The sequence below is a fragment of the Caloenas nicobarica genome, chromosome Z, assembly GCF_036013445.1.
Source record: "Caloenas nicobarica isolate bCalNic1 chromosome Z, bCalNic1.hap1, whole genome shotgun sequence".
Taxonomy (NCBI): domain Eukaryota; kingdom Metazoa; phylum Chordata; class Aves; order Columbiformes; family Columbidae; genus Caloenas; species Caloenas nicobarica.
Genome location: NC_088284.1, coordinates 91,499,383 through 91,518,871, shown reverse-complemented (window position 1 = coordinate 91,518,871; position 19,489 = coordinate 91,499,383). Strand labels below are relative to the sequence as shown.

The 19,489-nt window shown below is 38.3% G+C and overlaps 1 protein-coding gene across 3 annotated transcripts in view; it reads right to left on the bottom strand.

Moving 5' to 3' along the window:
• Positions 1 to 4,077: 4,077 nt before the first annotated feature.
• Positions 4,078 to 19,489, bottom strand: part of ARHGAP29 (Rho GTPase activating protein 29) — a 52,384-nt gene continuing 36,972 nt past the window's right edge. For 2 of the 3 annotated variants that reach the window (XM_065656826.1, XM_065656828.1), the window contains 19 exons: positions 18,952 to 19,012; positions 18,330 to 18,467; positions 17,986 to 18,050; positions 17,379 to 17,489; positions 17,174 to 17,254; positions 16,733 to 16,921; positions 16,332 to 16,469; positions 14,895 to 15,085; positions 12,926 to 13,092; positions 12,257 to 12,385; positions 11,907 to 12,005; positions 10,224 to 10,387; positions 9,793 to 9,981; positions 9,496 to 9,633; positions 7,654 to 7,886; positions 6,566 to 6,869; positions 6,292 to 6,400; positions 5,686 to 5,805; positions 4,078 to 5,093 (listed from right to left, as the gene is read on the bottom strand). In XM_065656826.1, the coding sequence (XP_065512898.1) occupies positions 4,201 to 5,093; positions 5,686 to 5,805; positions 6,292 to 6,400; positions 6,566 to 6,869; positions 7,654 to 7,886; positions 9,496 to 9,633; positions 9,793 to 9,981; positions 10,224 to 10,387; positions 11,907 to 12,005; positions 12,257 to 12,385; positions 12,926 to 13,092; positions 14,895 to 15,085; positions 16,332 to 16,469; positions 16,733 to 16,921; positions 17,174 to 17,254; positions 17,379 to 17,489; positions 17,986 to 18,050; positions 18,330 to 18,467; positions 18,952 to 19,012 (3,519 nt within the window). In that variant the 3' untranslated portion in view covers positions 4,078 to 4,200. The remainder of the gene's footprint in view (positions 5,094 to 5,685; positions 5,806 to 6,291; positions 6,401 to 6,565; positions 6,870 to 7,653; positions 7,887 to 9,495; positions 9,634 to 9,792; positions 9,982 to 10,223; positions 10,388 to 11,906; positions 12,006 to 12,256; positions 12,386 to 12,925; positions 13,093 to 14,894; positions 15,086 to 16,331; positions 16,470 to 16,732; positions 16,922 to 17,173; positions 17,255 to 17,378; positions 17,490 to 17,985; positions 18,051 to 18,329; positions 18,468 to 18,951; positions 19,013 to 19,489) is intronic. The other variant, XM_065656827.1, reaches the window with a different exon arrangement.

Here is a 19,489-nt window from a genome sequence, read left to right as displayed (position 1 = left end):
AGCGCAAACTCAGAAGGCATGTTTTCTACTTCTTGCATAATCCAGTTAACTTCACGTAGACGCTCTTCTATCATCCAGCAACATAAGGGCTGAGGAGTGAGGATTTTCCTAGCATTCACTTTCATCACACATTTTACATTTTAGAAGGTTTTGGATAGCTTTTTCTTCTACCTGTGAGTGAAAACACATTTCAAGGATCCCACACATCTCTCGCTACAAAAATAAAGGGGCATGCAGACAGAACATTTCATTCAGAAAGGCTTGTCTCCAAAGCATACTCCTGTGAAACTTATTTCTATGTTGACATGTTTATATAAAATAGCATTGTTTGTAAACATGAGACATCCCCTCCCCCCCACTTTGTTAGCAGAAAATTGAAATGGTTTGTCGTGTTTCCCCAACGTATTAAGTCTATGTGTACATTGCCAAGTGGGACAGCCCAGTAAGAGCAGGTTTGTAGTGTGAAACAGTGAGTGCTGAGGAGCCAGCACCCACACACCATGCGGCTGGGGGTTACACTTCAGATGAGCTCCAGTCTTTCGCATGCACTGAATGTGCATTAGCAGTCGCAGCAGATCGGGTACGCTGTTGAAGTATACGTTCCAGTTTAGTCTCATCCAAAAAATACTCGGGTTTGTGTGTTCTGAGATCACTCTACTGTGAACCACAGGGGTATGTAGAGAAGTCACTTAGAAAGAACAGACTTGTTCTGAATTAAGTTACCAATGGTAGCATATGCTCACTACCTGCCTTCACAGAGCATGTCAGCTTTCAGATGAACTCAGGCCTCTGCTACACTACAGAAGCTAAAGAATTAACAGGTTTGCAAGCAAAACAAGGAGTTCTTCAATAGAAGCAATAAAAACCTGGAAAACTTACCACAATAGCTTACCTTACGTGCGAGCACCGCTGCGTTATGGGAAAGAGAAAGATTTCTGAAGGAATGTTCAGCTTGGCTGCAAAGAAACACATATCTTAGATGCAGTTTGTGCTTGCAGAACAAGACTGCTCAGTTGTAAGGAGATTGTTTTAATCCCCTGCTTGATACAGAACAGCTCAATCTGCTAGTTTAAGGACTCCTGAATAAAAATCCTCCCAAATATCCAGTATGACCAGCACAAGCACAGTAAAGTCTCTCCTGGGAGGCTGATATTTTTGAAGGTATTTCTTCAGATCTGAACAAACGCTGTATTTGAAAAGATGGTCTCAGAAGGGAACTTCCGGTAGTATTATGGGCCCTGCTAAACAAACAGCTGTCGTGACTAATTAGGTCAGGGATTTGTGGAAGTCGCAACTCTGCCAAAGCTTTAAGAGGGATGAGGCAGTGCACTATGGCTCCAGAAAGCGCAATTACCAAGCAAATCTGCCACAGAAAGGTTTCCTCCTCGGAGGGCAGGCCGCAGGGTGCTGGCGCTCTGCACACCCAGAGCCCTGTCCCCTGCCGGGGGGTGGGTGGGATGGCTGCCACTGTGGTGGGGTGAAGCCATTTCAAACGGGTGACCTCGGGAAATCTGCATCACAACCGAAAGAAACAATAGAGACCATTAGTAACATTTCCAGTCGAAAAGAAAACCTAAATCTTTTCCAACAGGCTGAAGGCCCTGCTGTGGTGGCCAGTCACTCCCGCCAGCTCCTCAGGCTCCGACCTGCGCTGGCTGGAGGTGGCCGCGGCCGCCGGGGGGCCTGCTGAGGGGCTTCCTCCCAGGGCAGGAAGGCCTCCGTGCACCAGCCCCAACAAACACAGCCTTGACGTGGAAGTGCAAAAGTTTACCAATTAAAAAGTCACACACACTGGCCCTTAAGGCCTGCTGCAGGCTGCCCTGTCCCCTGCTCTGGCAGGAAGGTTCTGGAAGCCCCTCCTGTGGTGTCCTCACTGGTGGCAGCGGGGTCACAACTCTTACATAAGCTTCAAAGCTTACGATTAATGACTTTAATCTCAAAAGAAGTGCACTCGCTCCTTTCACTTGCATAAAGAGTCAAAGACATTATCAAACAGGGGCGCACATAATCTTTTGAAAGCGATGATTTTTTTCATAAACTACTGTAGTTTTGTAAGACACTTACCTACAAACACATGGAAGGGCCCTGTGCACTCCCGCTCCCATGGGAAACATCAAAGACTTGAAGCACATTTAAAATGGCAGAAACCTTTCACGCTAGCAAAACGTGGAAGCAAATGATACATAAAAAGCAATATGGTAACAGGCAGTAGAAGCCAAGATTATGACTTGGTTGAAAAATGTTCCTCTGTTCTCGCAGATCAGTACACAGTATCATAATTCTCCATCTCAGCAGCCTGCCCTGGTGGATACTGGAGACCCTCCATCCAACTAGACAAATAGTTTTTACTACAAATTCTTAAATCATTAGCATGTTCAGTGCTAGACATATGCTAGAACACTTAAAAATATAGTTAGAGAATAGATTGAGTGGTAGTTCACAAATTAATTTGCCATTTTGTAGCCCTAATGTATACTGATCAGCACCATCCTTTCACAGCTCTGCCATGACGCTCTGCTACAATGCCTGTAAATGTTTCTTTAACACCATTTCTGCTCATTAACCAGTTGTGTGGGGTTTCTCTCTCATTCTCCAAGTGGAAGAACAAATTCCTATGTAAGTCAAGAAGCCTTTATCCCTCCTCTTATTATGCCACTCACAAAATCCATCTTGGCAGACAGCAGCATCTGGTATCTTCAGCCTTTCTGCGCTATGAGGCAGCTCCCCAAAGAAATGGCTTCAAGCACGGCCAGAACTATCCAGGGGTAGCACGGCCTTTGCTAAGTACACAAGCCATACTTCCTTGGAAACGTGACAGAGAATCAGAAATTCAGTGTTGCGAGTTTAATATTTTTTGGTCTGGAAATGAAAATTGGATTATGTCCACTGAATGCAATGTGGCATTTTATTTGGGGCATTTTGGGAAGAAGGGCAAAGGAAACGGAGTAGTCATTATATTTTATGTTGTAAAACCAGAAAAGTGATTCTTTGCTTTTCCTGTCCTGAGAGTCCTCTTGGTTCTTCTATCAGTAGAAAGTACCATGCTAAAATAACTGTACCCTATAGTATGTGAGAAAGGGTCAAGCTAATTGTAATCTCATTAAGAAAAGCATGCCATGCCCATACCTAGAAGACAGACGCAGCAGAGTACTAAACTATTGCAGAGGCCAAATGTCTGTATTTTAATAAGTTAGAAGAAATCCAAATATAGAAACCATAGAAATGAAATGTTAACAAGTTAATATATTTTAAAGCAAATATAACAGTGTACACATAAAAACCATTTAATACAAAGTGAAAACCATTAGATGCACCTACTAATGCAGATTTTTTGGTTATTTTCAGCTCTTTCACTGAAACTTAGAAACAATGCTCTTCATTTCAGTTACACCAGGTCAAGTGGTGAAACTGATCTATAGCAAGCAAATCAGTGCCTCTTCATTCAACTGGGAAAGAGAGCACCACTGCAACTGGCAGCCTCTCCAGAAGGGCATCCAAACCAAACAGGCTGTGCATATTTGCCCCACTCGCTAATCTATACAAGAAACCACATGTGGATGATTGCCGCTTTGAAATAGTAAAGCTCAGTAAGTGCATCCTTGCTGTATAAAAAAAAAAAAATTAAAGTGACAACATAGAAAACTTGCAACATGTAACCATGTCTGCCTAAAATATACACATATGATACATAATTATGGGCCATGCAGACCAGTACATAAGTCTGTTCAGGAGCAAAGCTTTAATTGCACTGATTAGAAAACTGAACAAATGCTTTTACAGAGCAAAGCACAAGCTTTGGTTTATGCTTAGACAGTGAACATTAAACTTCCAATTTTTATTATAACATCTATTATGAAAAATGGCTCCTTTTACTGCTACATGCAAGAGTTGTTTCTCTATGAATAAGCACTCCATTCCACACAATGTAATGAAGCTCAGTGTCTTATTCAGTGAACCCATTAGCTGTATCTAGATGGGAAATGCATTCAATCTTTATGAAAAGCTACTGAATTACAAAAAGTTTGACTTATTTCCTTCACAATTCCCCAGCCCTCCCTCCCATTTTTAAAATGCTGCATTTATAAAAATAACTCCAATATGGCACAAAAGTGGGATTCTCAGGAGAAGGCAAAGGGTAAAGGGGCAGAGAGAAACCTCCACTGGCAACAAATTGCATACAGTCCAAGAGGAATTTGCACCCTATACAAAATGAGCTTCCCTGTGTTCCAGTTCCTGTATCCTTTTTGGTCTCAGTCTCTGGTAAGTAGGCTTCAGATCTGTGGGGTGAATATCCTCTGAGCTAATTTTTTGTTCATTTGTGTTTTGTTCAGGATCACCTGATGGAAGTGCAGAGCTCCTAGCCAGTTTCACAGTATCATCCTGATGAAGCACAGAGCTAGCACTGGTTGGTGCACAAACTTTAGGAGAAGAACCCTCTCCATTTTGTTTTGATTTGTTAGAGGGCGGTTTATAAAATGTCCCTGGGGGTGGTTGCAATGTTCTTGGTGCCCGGAAGGCAGCAAGAGGATTGGCATCAGGACCATTCCCTTCTGTTGCTGACCTGACAGAAACAGAATATGGCTTACTAGGAAAAATGGCATTAGCTGAATCGTTAGCGATGCTGCCTGATGAAGGTAAGGCACCTGCAGTTCCACTCTCAAGTGCTCGGTTCTCCTGCGGCACATTAGTCATGATCATGGCTGTCCTTGCTGTGATATCATACTGCTTATATTGCTTGTCCCAAGTTTTTCGCAGCATCTGCGTGTCGTAACAAGGAAGTCTGCAGCAGGTATTAACAGCAGGCAGTGCCTTTACCTCTGACACTTCTTCAATAGTAGGGCTCCTGCCAAGCTTCTCTGGACTTACTGCTCCTGCATTTCGTGAATTTCTTTCATTCAAAATGCATGGAGGAAGTATTCGGTCTACAGGTAGGCTCACGGGGCGAGTAGCTGGTTTTGTCCTTGGAACCCGCAATGGAACTTTGGTAATCTGACGGTTAGGTTTTGCAGGCAATAAGTTAGTTTTATGGCTCTCTTCACCCAGAGAAACAAGTGAATCATTGTCTCTCTCTGAAGTTGGACTTGCAGCATCACCTAAAAACACACAAACAGATATGACTGGATCTTTGCACCAAATATAAAGAGAAGTCAGCAAGACTTTTGCCAATAGAATATGGACTTTATTAATGAATCCTTAATAGATGGTATTTTAATAATAGTTTTAGGTATACCTTGCATACATACTAGGAGTATCCTACTCTAACCAAATGCTTGCATTTCAAGAGCAGTAAAACACATACTGTACAGATGTAACCAAGGAAGACATTAAGAAGAAAACAGGTAAAGAGACACTGCAGGTTTTTTTGGTTGTGTGTGTTGCGGTTTGTTGTTTGGGTTTCTTTTTGTTTGTTTAGGTTTTGGTTGGTTGGGTTTTTTTTGGCTGCTGCTTTCCATTCCTTTAATATTTTCAGTTTTAGTATGTTTCAGAATGTTACACTGTTAATGTACAGGACATGACTGAACTGATAACACCAACTGAAAATCAGTATAATTAAAAGGGATCATGTATAGTTACTACTAACTAAAGTAGATGAAATCATACCTACATTAAAATAAACCACTGTAGTAACACAGGCAGACAAACAGAAAAAAAATTTACAGAAGATTTATAGTTAGGTTAGCAAACCTGTCTCTTTTGGAGCAGAGAGATTAATATCCAAAATGCTGGTAGCTGATGATTCTGTCAGAGAATTACTCCTTCCAGAGCCTTCTGGTTTAGTTCCAGTGAGTGGCAATGATACACGTTCTGGCAGAAAACAATGGTCAAAACATGTTAATTGCTGAATATTGGTTTGCAGCATCATAGTGGATTTCAGAAATCCAGCCAGACCATAAATTTTTTTTTTTAAAGGGAGAAACCAAACCACTGTTGTTGTATACTCTTATCAAATACTTTAAGCTCTAATTCCATCAACACAGGTTTCTTGAAAGCCTTTAGAAATATTGTAATCTCTGTTCCTCTTATAAACAATATATCAAGCAGTGATAAGCAGATTTTATCACTTGCTTCTGTCTAAGTTGAAAAGCTGCATGCACTATATTATATCATATCATCTTATGTATCGTCTCATATCTACTTCTACATTTATACAGTCCTAAAATTACATTTGGCCCTTTGAAGGCAACCGTGAGGCTGACAAGCCCACTAGTGAAAACGAGTTTGATACCCCTGATACAACGCATCCGTGACTACTTATTCACCCACCCCAAGACTTCATAAAAATGGACTAACCAGTTACAGATGTATCTACTTGTTCTTTTGTATTCTTGCTGTTGTTCGATTCCAAAAACAATGCAGCTCCATCTGCAGCTCTGCTTTCACTTGGAGCTATCAGAATACCCTGTTAACAGAAGTCAGACCAAAAGTAAATGAGAACTCAAGAGGAAAAGCACTCCTTAACAAAAAACCCACAGAGATTTAACAGAAACATGCTCTGGAACACTGCAGCATTTGACACAGATGGCAGCACAGGGAACATTGCAGCAGCACAAGAAAAGTCACTCACCTCCTTTACAGCAAAGGACTTCCTCGGCTGCTGTGGCTCCCTCTCTTCTGCTGATAAAGCAACTCTGACTGTAAAGGCAGTTTCTTCAGACTGAGATGTGCTCAGAAGTGGTTTCAATGAAACATCAAATATCTTTTCATAAAATGTTATGAGCAGCTCCACTACCCGGGCCTGATAAGGGTAATCCACAAGTGACGACAAAGACACTGTAGCATCTGTTTGACGTGGCCTGATCAGAGTTGGGCCAAATATTATGCCAAGGTTGCTGGCTGACATTTTGTTTTCATTAGACTGTTCTGTAACCCTGCATAAATACAAAACAAAAACAAAAAACAAATCCCCAAAGTTAGAGAGTTTTAGTACTTCAGAAATACTTTAGATATTAAAAATCTTATCTTTTATCTAAAGAGGCTAAAAGACAAAAAAATGAAGGCAGGTTTGGTAGGCAGGCACAATCTTCAGTGCACACTGCATTTAAGGGCAGCTTGGACTAAGCCCTTTCCACACAGGCTGGTTTAATGTCCTGTTTGGTTAATGTCATTTGTGGCTATTCACCATTTCTGGGATTGGGAAAAAGATCATCTCTCTCATTCAAAGTGGCCCAATATTAGTCATTTTTAGTGGTAGTCATCAGCTTGGTACATCCTCATCACACATCATCATACAATCCAGCACTTGGAAGACAAGGAAGTAAAATGTAACTGGAGAATGGTTATTAACAAACATGATACAAGTTTCAATTTTCTGTTTATAGCCACCAAATCACTACTCTGTCTGGGTCATATCCTGATTTAAATCACATGTAGGTCTCTGCAGCTGCCACTAATTACTACTTGGTGACCCCAGTACTAGCAGAGGATCAAGAATAACAGAGCTCAGCTCTTTCCCTCCTTTCTTTCCATTTCCTTTTCTTTCTCACCTGAGAATTCATTACACACTGAAAAAAGAAACAGCAACAGAACAATGTCTTCTAAGGCATATGTGACTTCCTCCTCTACAGTCATCATAAAGGTACAAGAGTTTCGTAGTACACAGCAATGTATCAGTTTATTTTTCAAGATCAGTTTGCATTTAAAATCTTTTCTCACCTGTGAAGGTGTCCAATAAGGTACTGAAGAGTGTTATAGTTTGGTACAGGCAGTTGTTTCAGAAGATCTTTAATTTTAATGATGATTCTATTCAGTTCAATACAGATTGAATGTCTTTTCCTTGATTTTGGACTAGCTTGTTCAGCATCCAATTCCTCATTAATATTCTGGCTTTCTTTTGCAAGTCCAATGAACTCATTGTAAAGCCGAAACAAAATCAAGGGCTCTGGAAGCTGAAGAAATAAGAATGTTTCAGAAATACAATCAAGCCTGAATTAACTTGTTTCTTTCCTGTTTTTCTTTAACTTCATCTGGTCTAGCATATTTTCTTAGATGATGTTGTTTAATCCTTTTTCATTAACTCAAACCACAATTTGTCAAATCCAAGCAGAAGGTAACAAAACCACTCCCCTCCTATGCCTTTCTCCGGAAATCTCTTGCCAGCCCTTTCCTGTGACAGCTTCAAGACCGAGCATTTATCAACACAGGTACAGATTTCAAGAATGCAGTTGCTATGAGAGAGGGTGTTATGCTGCATATGTATAAATACCATGGTAATAGAGCAGCTATTTATTTTTTCCAGACTTTGATAGTATATTACATATTGTATCAAGTTTGGTCCATAGTCCATTTTTTTTAAAATTGGATTTTAGGCCACATAACATTCATTTTTAATTGTGATTCTCTCAGCATGAGAGAAGTATTCTCTCAACATTAATGTTAATAATAAAAAAACCTTTTTTTTTTAAAAAAGACAAAACTGTCAAACCTGACCTGGCTATTTTCATTGCCCCAGCTTAGACAAAAGCAAAAAGTAGGAAGACCAGATAAAACTCAGCATAATTAGTTTTAATAATTAGTCTCAAATAGGATTTAACTCAGGATTCTGTCTAAAACTGTCTTAACTGCATGTTTCTAGCACCGTTCCTGCATTTAAAATGAGGTTTACCTAAAAACCACACAAACAGCTACAAAGGAAGCAACAAGACCAGAAAGAGACATAGTATTTGATTTTTTTTTTTTTTTTTTTTTTTAATTATGAGCCCTATTCAAAGATACAGCACATTGCCTCAAACTGGTACCCCAGTGTGATGTATATAATATGCTACCTTTTTAGTTGAATAAGTTGTCAGAGTACATATTTGTAATTTTTTCAAAAGCCCTTAGCGGTGATGATCAGGGGATCAGAGCGCCCATCTCTGACGGCCAGTGTGAGGAAGAAGACAGGACCGTACAGCTAAGGATTATTCCTTTCAGGGTTAAAAAGTGCTCTGACTCAGTAATTTCATTGGGCAACATCTCAGCCTCACTTTTTTCAGATACATACTGAAACCCTTTTGGCATTAAGCCTTAAAGCTGCATTTTGAAACAAAAAGATGGATAATATCTCCATAATGAACATATCACGACCATTATGAGTGTTTCATGAAATTTTTGCTAGTGTATATTTACAGCAATATATTAGCATCTGTCTGCTTGCTGAGTCAAGAATATGAGAATGTTTTAAACTTCATATAAGCCAGGCAAATTCAGTACCTGGAAAGGTTTTAGAAATCAAGCATCACAAGTGGATAAACAAAAGCTTGTTCTGTGTATGGTACTAATATTTAAAGAGACATTATACCCACATGGAATACGGATTGTAATACCAGCAGTCAGTAAGCTAATGCTTTCCCTGGCCTGTCACAAGCTCCACATGAAAATAAAGAAGCCTACTGCAAATGTACAAGGCACTAATTTAATCTTCAGCTGCAGGACTGCTGAAAGGATTTTTTTTTTTTCTTGTATTGAAGAAATATACTACACTACTTTGGTTTTCCATCTGACTGCTCGAGTACATACCTGGCGGAGATACAACTTGAGAACATTGCTGATATCATGTGCATAGAGTTCTGAGAGCTCGACCAAATCCTTTCCATTTTCAAAAGCTTGACAAAGCTTTTCAACTCTTGATTTGGCTCCATTCACACGATAGATGCCCTGAAATTAAAATATCAGCACAACTCTATTTTAATTTGAAAGGCAAGTGTAAAACACAGATGATATCAACACTACAGCGTTAATATCTTTAAAAGGCTTATTTTAAAAATTTTTTTAAATACCGTTCAAACTTAAGTTTTATAACAAACTTGAGCATACCTTGACATTCAGCGCTCTGCTTTCAATTTCTGACGTACACTTTTTGATGATGAAAGGAATGCCATCGGGAACATTTTTAGCAGCTTGGGCAAATTCCACTCCAAACAAGTGAAGCCTTCCATGAAGTTTTTTGTGCCCACATTGAATAGCCAAAGTCTCTAAACATTTTTTATGGCACGCAAGTGAACACTACAGGAAAAAAGTACATGGTTTGATACAATCTGACACCATAAAAAATATCTCTGCTGTTTGTCACACGATATGTGAGGAAAAGGAAAGATTTATTATTCTGTTGTGCTTTTGCTTTGAGTTCATGATGATTTTATGAGCCACGAAGTCTGTACTATTTATACCAAAAAACAATGCAAGTTTCCAAAACACTAGACTTTACCTAAATCCCAAACAGCAATTTAAACTACTTTTCAACTTACCTCCTCACATTCAGCTCCCTGAAACACCACTAAGCTGTCACATTCTCTGCATTTAGATAGAGCTCTCAGCTTCCGTAGTTTGTGTGTTTGTGCTGCTTTGGACATATTAGCATCTCTGAAAGGTCCTGGAGAATTTGCAGTTTCAGATGTCAGATCATTTAAACCTGGAGAGAATTTCTCTGTTATAGTCATTCCAATATGCACTATTGGGATAGGGTATTTATTCTGGTTTTTTAGAGCTGTGCTGCACAACACAGAATTCTGTAAGTAAATTGCATCTATCAAAGTAACCAAAACCATTTAGTCAAAAGGAAGTAAGACGGTGTTACAGCTTACATAAACAGACACATTAACTATCAAATAATCTAACTTGAAAGTGGGCTCAATCAGTTTTGCTTTAAGTATTTCAGTTTTCTCCTGTATTACTGGCATGTGAAAATATTAGGACATTTAATTCCAAATGCCCTGCATTTCAGGCAACTGTTCATAAAAGTTTCGCTCTATGAATTTAAAAAAATCCTGTACTAGAGGATGAAAGATGACATTATGGTTTGGCCTGTAGTGTTTCTGAAATACTTAAAGAAGCATACTTTGCAGCAGGGAAGAATTCACATCCACAAACAGCAGAACTCATATAAAATAAAAAAGAATCACCAATTCTTAGTCTCCTGTGATAACGCCAGAATATTTTCTAGAGGATTCTAAAACAGAATAGCAACTGTTGCTTTTTGTGACCAATTCTTTTTTTCAAGCAATTTACCTACAATGCTATCAACAACTCCGTGAACCAAAATCCTTTGTTTTACAGAAAAAAAACCTTTAAAATTAATGCATACAGTTAATTGCCCAGACAGCTTCTTAAAAACTCAAGTATTGATTAAACGATACCACTCCAAGTGAAAGTTCACATTAACAGGCTGCCATGCTTTAAATGTAGATATTAGTTTTGTTAACCACAGGCTCATTCCTAGAAGGCAAAGTATATATTTAAGAAATAAGGATTAACTGAAGAATTTCCTGAAGGCTTTACTAAGCAAGTGCCACAAGTGTTTCAGAACTAGTTTGTAAGTACCGCAGACATCCCATAGAACTACTTCTGATAATCCAGTTATTCAGGTTTCAGTACATGTGGCAATATTGTCTTTATACAATCAAAATTCATTTGAAAATTAGACATGATCTGGTCAATCTGGGACAGACATTACCAAAGCTTGCTTAGCTAAGTTGAAAAGGGTAAAATCTCAACTATTACTCTAAACATTTGGATTTACCCTTTTCTAATTTGCCAATTACCAGCTCTCCATATCTCTGCATTTCACTTCAAAGTTTAGAAGTAATCTTAAATCCCTCAGTGCCATGCATCTAATTTTAAATGCAAATGTATGGAGGGAATGGTTAGTGGATCATTTATGTTTACCTCAGGTGGGTGAAGACACTAGAGATGTTCAAAGCCTCCCCATGTAGTTAATCTAAAAGTATGAAGACAATTCTGCATCACTTCACTAAAATGACCTGAACATTATTCTTCAGCTGTCAACCTCAAGTGGATGCAGAGTGTATTGAAAAGCAAGGCTGTTGGTAATCACAGCCTTGTTAATGTATTTTTCTTAACATGAAAAAGAAAAGCCACACTCTACAACAAAAAACATATTCTGAGGACTTCATGTATGGAAACAACATTACCACAGTCTGAAGGAGATGGTGGCTCTCTTTCATCAAGATCATCTGCAGATGACATAGTACCCGTGGAAGGTGTTCGGGGAAGTCGTCTTTTAAAGTCTCCTAGAGGATGAAAAAAGTTCTCAGGAAGCTGTAAGTGTAAGTTCCACCCAACAGCTCTCTTTTATGATAGACTCTGTCCAACACTTGCTAAACTAATAACAATGTTTTCATTAATGCAAAACAGTCTAAAGAAAAAACATCAAATTACAGGGTGTTTCAAAAACATGGACCTAATTTCAAAGATACAGTGATTTCAAATTGGATCCACCTTTTTGAGACACCCTGTAGCATAGTGGGGAGCAAAGCTGTACCTGGGCTAGCAGATGGAGAATCCATGGATCGTGACTCGCTGCTTCCCCCTGCACTTTCAGAATCACTGCACATTCCTCCACTCTGGTTGCCAACTGACCATGACCTGAATGGTGGTGGCCCTCGCATGGCTTTTGAAAAGAAAATCCGCAAATTCCAAATGTCAAGGATAACATTACATTTTCTTTTTATTTAAAGACTAGCTATGCTTATATCCAAAATAGGAAACTATTGAAAAAGCTACATGACCATGCAATATAGCGAAAAAAACTACAGAATATGTTCCTGTAAAAGCTTTAGGATGTAAGAAAATGAATTTCAGAAACTGGACACTTGTGCTTGTGCAAAAGAACTGTAATCAATGTATTTACAAAAACAGTGGATTTTAAATTGCTACAGTTAATTGAAATAGTTGAGTACGCTGAGCTTGACAGTAATTGCTGTTTGAATTGCATCTCATGTTTCTTGTCCAAGAATATAGGTATACATACAGGCAGTATTCCATTTATCCATATGCTCAAGTGCGTAACTGTTTTTATAGGCTTTGAACTTAAAAATAATTTTTTTTAACCCCTTCAGTGCTACATTTCTGAGAGTGAGACATCAAGCACCTGTTTTTTCTGGTATTTTTGTTCAAAGACTGAACTTTAGATGAAGTAGAGAAGAACTACCTTGGATATCTGTGCTGCTGGAAGATCTCTTCTCTCCAATCTTTTGCGAACGATGGTAAATTGGGCTTCCCACATCATCTAATGTCTGAGCAAGAAAATCTCCTGAACACTGAGATAAGTTACCATGTGACGTATGGACACTGTCAGTCGATTGCTTATTAAAAACCCTTCAGAAAGAAGAAAGTAATTTGAGGACTGAGTAAGATAGAATTAAATGAAAAGCAATGTACTTTAATTCCTGGGCACTAAAAATGCTTCATTTAATTGCTGTTCATGCATGACAAGGTGAAGCGGACACATATTTGACATGTAATTATTAAAGCCCAAATTTAAAAAAAAGGGTGGCAATTTATTTTAAATTAAATATGTGCCATTTCCCAATGTCCTCCCCATGTACATCAGCTTTTCCACATCTCTGCAAGCTATTGCCTGTTAGTTTGCAGACTTTGAAAAAACAGTAAATCTGTTCATCTGAAGACCAGAATAATTCAGAGGCTATTGCATCCTGCTTTTATGTTTTCCTCCAAATGATTCTTTGCCCAGACATCAGGACCATTCATCTATAAACACACAGATTTTAAAAAGCTGTGCTTTTTTAAAAGCACAGAAAATATGTTGAAGCTGCCAGAGAGCTTATAGTCAGTCCATTGTGAAAAGCTGCTCTCCAGATAAGGCCAGAAAACACCTAACAGTAATTAACGTCAAAAGCTGGAGCACCCTGTTGACAAAATGGCTTGCTAGCCAAGTTAGCAGTCAGGAAGTTGTTCCTTAATCAGTTCTACCCTACCCAGCTGAAGGAAATAAAGACTTAAACCCACTAAAATTTACATGTGTGCAAGCTACTGTCCCTTAAAAAAGGGCAGATCTAAACAATAAAAACAATCGCTCTAAGCGAAGAATCACAAGGCCATGTCAAAGAAAACAAAAGGTGGGGAGAGGCAATGAGAAAAAACATGCTCCTATAAATCTTAAGTAGTAAATAGCTGGGAGAGCACACAAAGAGCTTGAAATTTCATGCTCATCAGTTTCTTGGGGATCTGCGTAGTTAAATCCCCCTAAGTCAAAGTTTATGAGTGTAGCCTAAATCAGTCTTAAAAGGCAGGAAATTTACAGACAAGAACTAAGAATCTCAGCTTTAACTTTGAATTTCCTGGCTTTTGTTGGTAGAAGTCTGACTCAAGACTTAGGCTTTTTGTATTAAGTTTCCTTTTGAAAGACGATGACGACACTTTCCTGTAGAACTGTGAAACACACAGATCGGAATGGATATTCTGGTGCTTTAGTGCCAAGATGACTATTTTACAACAAGTTAAAGGTGGAAAAGCATTTGGCATACTGACACAAGGAGTTGTCTTTTTCTCTTGTAGTCCTTCCACATTAGCTGTGTATATAATAGATTAACAGTAAAAACTACCATGTCACACAGGTAGGAAAAAAATAATTGAGTTCTAATACAGAGACGTGGACTCTCAACTTTTATTTAGTCACATAGCATAAGACTGAAATTGAGCAACACTTCCCATCAAAAAAGTTGCCAAATGTAAACAAAATGGAAGAAGGTATCGTAGCAACAAGGCCCGCAGAAGAGGAAAATTACCTAAACTGGTAGTTCCTAAACTGGTTATCAAATACTACTGCCACTCACACTAGGGAGTTCAAAATTTACATTTTTCACATTTACCAGTATCTACATTAAAATAGTAACAAGTCAATTCTTGCACAACAATTGCCAATGTTTTAGCAAGCTTTATTACACCAAAGGACATTCTGCTTCAGAATTTAAAGTCAGGTTTTAAAGTCGACATTATATATTTTCTACCACAAGAGGAGTCAAAGACATAGAGAATGGTACAGCATTGCAAAACACCAGGATTCTTTTTATTCCTCTAAAAATGTTGGTTTACTGTTAAACACGTGCCTAGCATTTAATTCTAAACCAAGCAAATGCCACCTGTAGTTCAGGACTTACCCATCAACCTGGGAATTCTGGGTTTCAAAAGAACCTGATTCAATAGGAACACCTTCCTTTGGCAAACTTCTCACAAACTCTGAATACTGCTGACCAGGGTCATAGAGTTTGGCACTCTCACAGAGGGACTGGCAGTTAACTGGGAGAGAGACAACCTGAGCATGCTGCAGCTGGAACAGGTTAACTGTTGCCTGTCAGGAAGAAAAAAAAACAAATAAAAAAATCTAGTAAATGATCTACAAATACTGATATTTCACTTGTATTTTGCTCAAACCAAATTAACATCCCAACATAAAATTATTTAAGAAATAAGACTAGAAAAATTCTAGAAAATAGTAACATCTGTAGGGATGGACTTCCTGCATGATTCCTTAAAGTCAACTGCAAAAACTTCATCCGTTGTATACACACTAGTATTCCTCTTCTCCCTGGGTTATTAAATCCTCAAGGTAGCAAAGACAATTCCAATGGCTTCCCACTTTGGGTCGATCACGATAAACAGCAAGGTTTGTTGCTATCAAAAAGGCAATTTTCATGCTCTCAAGGGAATATTAGTCACCACTAGAACAATGAAGTACATGGAGTTCCAAACCCAGATGAGGTCCATACCACCTTGAGACAAGAAATGGACAAAACTCCTTGCCCCAACAGAACAGATTAACTGAACACTTTATTTGTTAAATTACATAAAACTTCTAAAATATTTTATCATAAGGCAGAGACTAGGGAAGGGGACACTGTATGGCTGCTTCTTCGGCTTTGGGCTTGCAAAGTAGTTTACGATTTAGATAAACTTGAACTGACAAGTTTGTCTAAGCTTTCTACTGGTCTTACGGGTTGTTTTTTGGGTTGCCTGGGAAGGGGTGTGTATGGTTTTTTTGTTGTTTTGGTGGGGGGTTTTTTCCTTAACTTTCCCTTCCTGCCCCAGCATTAATTGCCTTTGTCTCATCTAAAAAAGGTACACAACTACAGATATAATGCAATCTTAAAGCTTTTTTAAAAAGTGTATGTGTAGACATACTGTTTTGACAACCCTTTGCTTATTTCCAGGTATTAAATTAACACAGTCTCCATGTTGCAGAGTGTTAATGTCCATTCTCTGCTTGAGCCAAACATATTTGCTAATGCACTACTGCCATCAATATTCTTTGAGAGATTTTACAAGAATTCTGTAGTCAGGGCTCTTGCAAGGCAACAGCTCATAAAAAAATCCCCAAACCATTCAAGACATGTATAACACCCTCCTTTATTTTTAAACTCCTAACAGGAAGAGAACACCACAAACATATTAAAAGTTTTCCTTCTTTTTCTATTGGCTCGACCTCTGTCCTTTGAAAATTTTCTGGTTTAAGCAGTTAACACTATAGATGGGGCTTTCTCTTAGTCCTAGCAACATTTCTCTCTCTCTGCCAAATGTATTTTAAAAAGCATGCTTACAGCTTTAAGAGTGAGATCACACTGGTGAATAAGCTCCCGAAGCTGTGTTAACACATCACTTTTAAAGCTTTCCAAATAATTTCTTTTTTCTTCGACCTCTGCCATACATGCTTTATAGTGTTCATTGGCCTCTTCAGCCTAGAGAAAACACAAGTATAAAGGGTTGATGGACTACAGGCCTTGATACCACAAGCAAGGGGGGGAGAAAAAAAAAAAAAAAAAAAAAAAAAATCACACAAGACGCATGTAACTGGAAATTCCCATTTAGGATAAAAGCCCAAAAGACCATAGCATGATTAAAAGAACTATGAACAGACCACTTGCTCAAATGCTCCCATTGGGAAAGCATGAGTAAAACCAGTGTAGGCTTAACTTTAAAAGCAAGGAACAAAACCTCCTACTTTTTGTAGAGCTTCTTCTTCTAGTCTCCGTTTTTTTTCCAGTTGCTTGCTGAAATCTTTCACAAAACTTCCACTTGAGCTAAGATGTTCCTCCTCAGCACGAGCAGTGCAGGATTTTGCCTTGTCATACTCATCCTGACGCTGTGTATATAGCAACTTTGCTTTTCTTAGAGCAGCTTCCAGCTCTTGCTGCAGAATGCAACAAAAGAAAAAAGCAAAAGAATTATTTATTTTAATTTTCCAGTTATTTCTGATGTTTAAAGAGACTGTTATGCATAGGTGTGTATGCTGCAGTTCAAAGTACATAGTCATAGAAAAATAACCTCTTACAAACATGTCATGCAATTGGCAGCTACATACTACATAAAAGCCTAGTTTTAAAGTTTTGTCCTTTTGAAGAATTTTAGATTGAACACTCTTAGATATGAAAGAAATACCAACCATTTTTTTATGTTCTCGCTGCCAAAGCTCCTTGATATCTTTCCTTTGTCTATCCAACTCATTTTTCCTTCCAAGAAGAGGCTAGATAGGAAATATTAATAGAGTACATTACAGGTTTATAGGCTGCAAGTTTGTTCTTTTGAATAATCTGTGCTGTTACAAAACTTTTTAAAAGCCTAAACAGTATCTTGGTCTTTAAGCTTACCTGCACAAATTTGTTAGACAGGAGAGCAGCAGCTGTTTGTTGCCAAAGTTGATTGTTCTCAATATCATTTTGGAAAGCATTAATGAATATTGACTGGAATGGCATATAATCCTAAAATTACACACAAGAGAACATTAATGTTCTATGTAAGGTAGAGGTATGCTGACAAGCTAAATGGCTGTATAATTGAACTACCTTTTCAATTAAATTTAGTAAGGTATTTACATGTGTGTGGAAGTCAGAGTTTGGTATGAATGTAGAAAATGACTGATTTCTCAGCCAGGTTTCTTTTTACTAGGAAAACACTCTGAAAGAGAAGTCTACAAGTCCAAATCACAAAATGTGCAAGATGAGACAGAAAAAAAGTGTATTTTGAAAACTATAAGGCTATTCTGCATTTTAGACAAAAATAAATTTATATATCCAACTTTACATAGGAGATGGGAAGACATATAACACAACAGACCTTTTAACTAGTGATTTACAGTATGAATCAATTCTGTAACAACTTAAAAATCCATTTCTCAACATTCCCAAAGTTTCACTTTTGGACAAGGCATCCAACACATATTTAAGACTTTAAAAAACACCCTTAAGATGTACTCACCTGGTGTCCAACAACACTTTTAGCAGTTTCAGCCATTTTTGCTAAGTTCTTAGCACACTCCACTTCTGTTAAAAACAAACAAACCAGTTACTCTTTACACTAATAATTGCACCATATGCTAAATGCTTTTTACATTCTTCCTCTAACAGATACACCACAGAGGGGACCACCTTCACTTTGTTACAGGCCTCTAATTACAGGAAATGCGTGATAGTTTTGTTCACTTCAGTGGAACAGCTACTAATTTAGAAATCACGTTATTGACAGTCTGCAGCACAGAGGCCTAACAACAGATTTTATTTCATCATGACAAAGCTGATTAAATGCCAGAAAGAGCCACTCACCCAAGCTAAGCTTTTTTTCTACCCACGCGACTACATCCTTGGTATATTTTGACCATGCTTTGGCATAGGACAGAGCTGATTCAATTCCGTTGTCGTTTCTTAGGAGCATGTTATCAACCTCCTCTGCTCGAAGATGTCCTGAAAATAAAGCATCAAGCACAAAGAAGTGAATTTTAGACATGACCACACACTGAGAGCAAAGCCAGAATTAGCCAACTGTGAATGCTTAAGCAGCTCTGATCTCGAGTTGGTCTTTAATGCTAGTTGACTCTAAACAGGACTGACAGAGGTTTTAGAACAAATTAAAGGGTCATAGTATTTATTTTATCTGCAGTAGTCATATGGTCAGCATAACTTTCTTAAAAAAAAGTGACCCAACAAAACACCAATCATATGATGACATACAGAAGTGCTTCAGGCCTTGGTTCTTTTTTCCCCTGAAAAGCAGCCCAGGTTGGTTATTCACAAAAGCATAAAATCTCCACAATAGCAAATTTTTTTACAGTGAAACTTTAATGGCAGCATAGGTGTAAAAAAGTGACCAAGCGACTATTTATAACATTTTACAAGATGAAAACATAGATACAGAAGAGTGTTTCTTAATATTAAATGAATGACCTACCTTGAATATCATCCCTTTCGTGCCGTGAACCCCCAGACTCCACAGAAAGATTCTCAAAAGACTGGTTGGTGTACAAGAAATGAAACATTAAGTTAGGGAAGAAAAGCTCTCACTACGACCGACAGGCTAACAAAATAAATGGCATCATCTGCCCCTTTCTTTTTTTTCTGCAGATAAATCAACAAACTGTGCTGTACCTCCCTCTCATCTAAGGCATGATACCTTCTAAGCTCCCATAGCTGTGAACTGAGACACACTAAATAGCAAAGAATCATTATATACCTTTAAACCAACAGTCTTGAAAGGCTGTGGTGAAGGAGTTAATTGTTTAACAAGTTGGGTTTATATTTAAGTGATCTCCAGTTTTTATTAGAACCCTACCTATCTTTTAAAAAGCTTTTCATACAGACCTGATGTCATATACATCACAGACCCCATTCTACAAGCCATCAGAATCCTGTGTTTCTTCCTCAAGGGAATAAAGTTATGATTTCTCCTAAATTACTTGCAGGTGTGCACTGTAGGCACAACAGCTGAC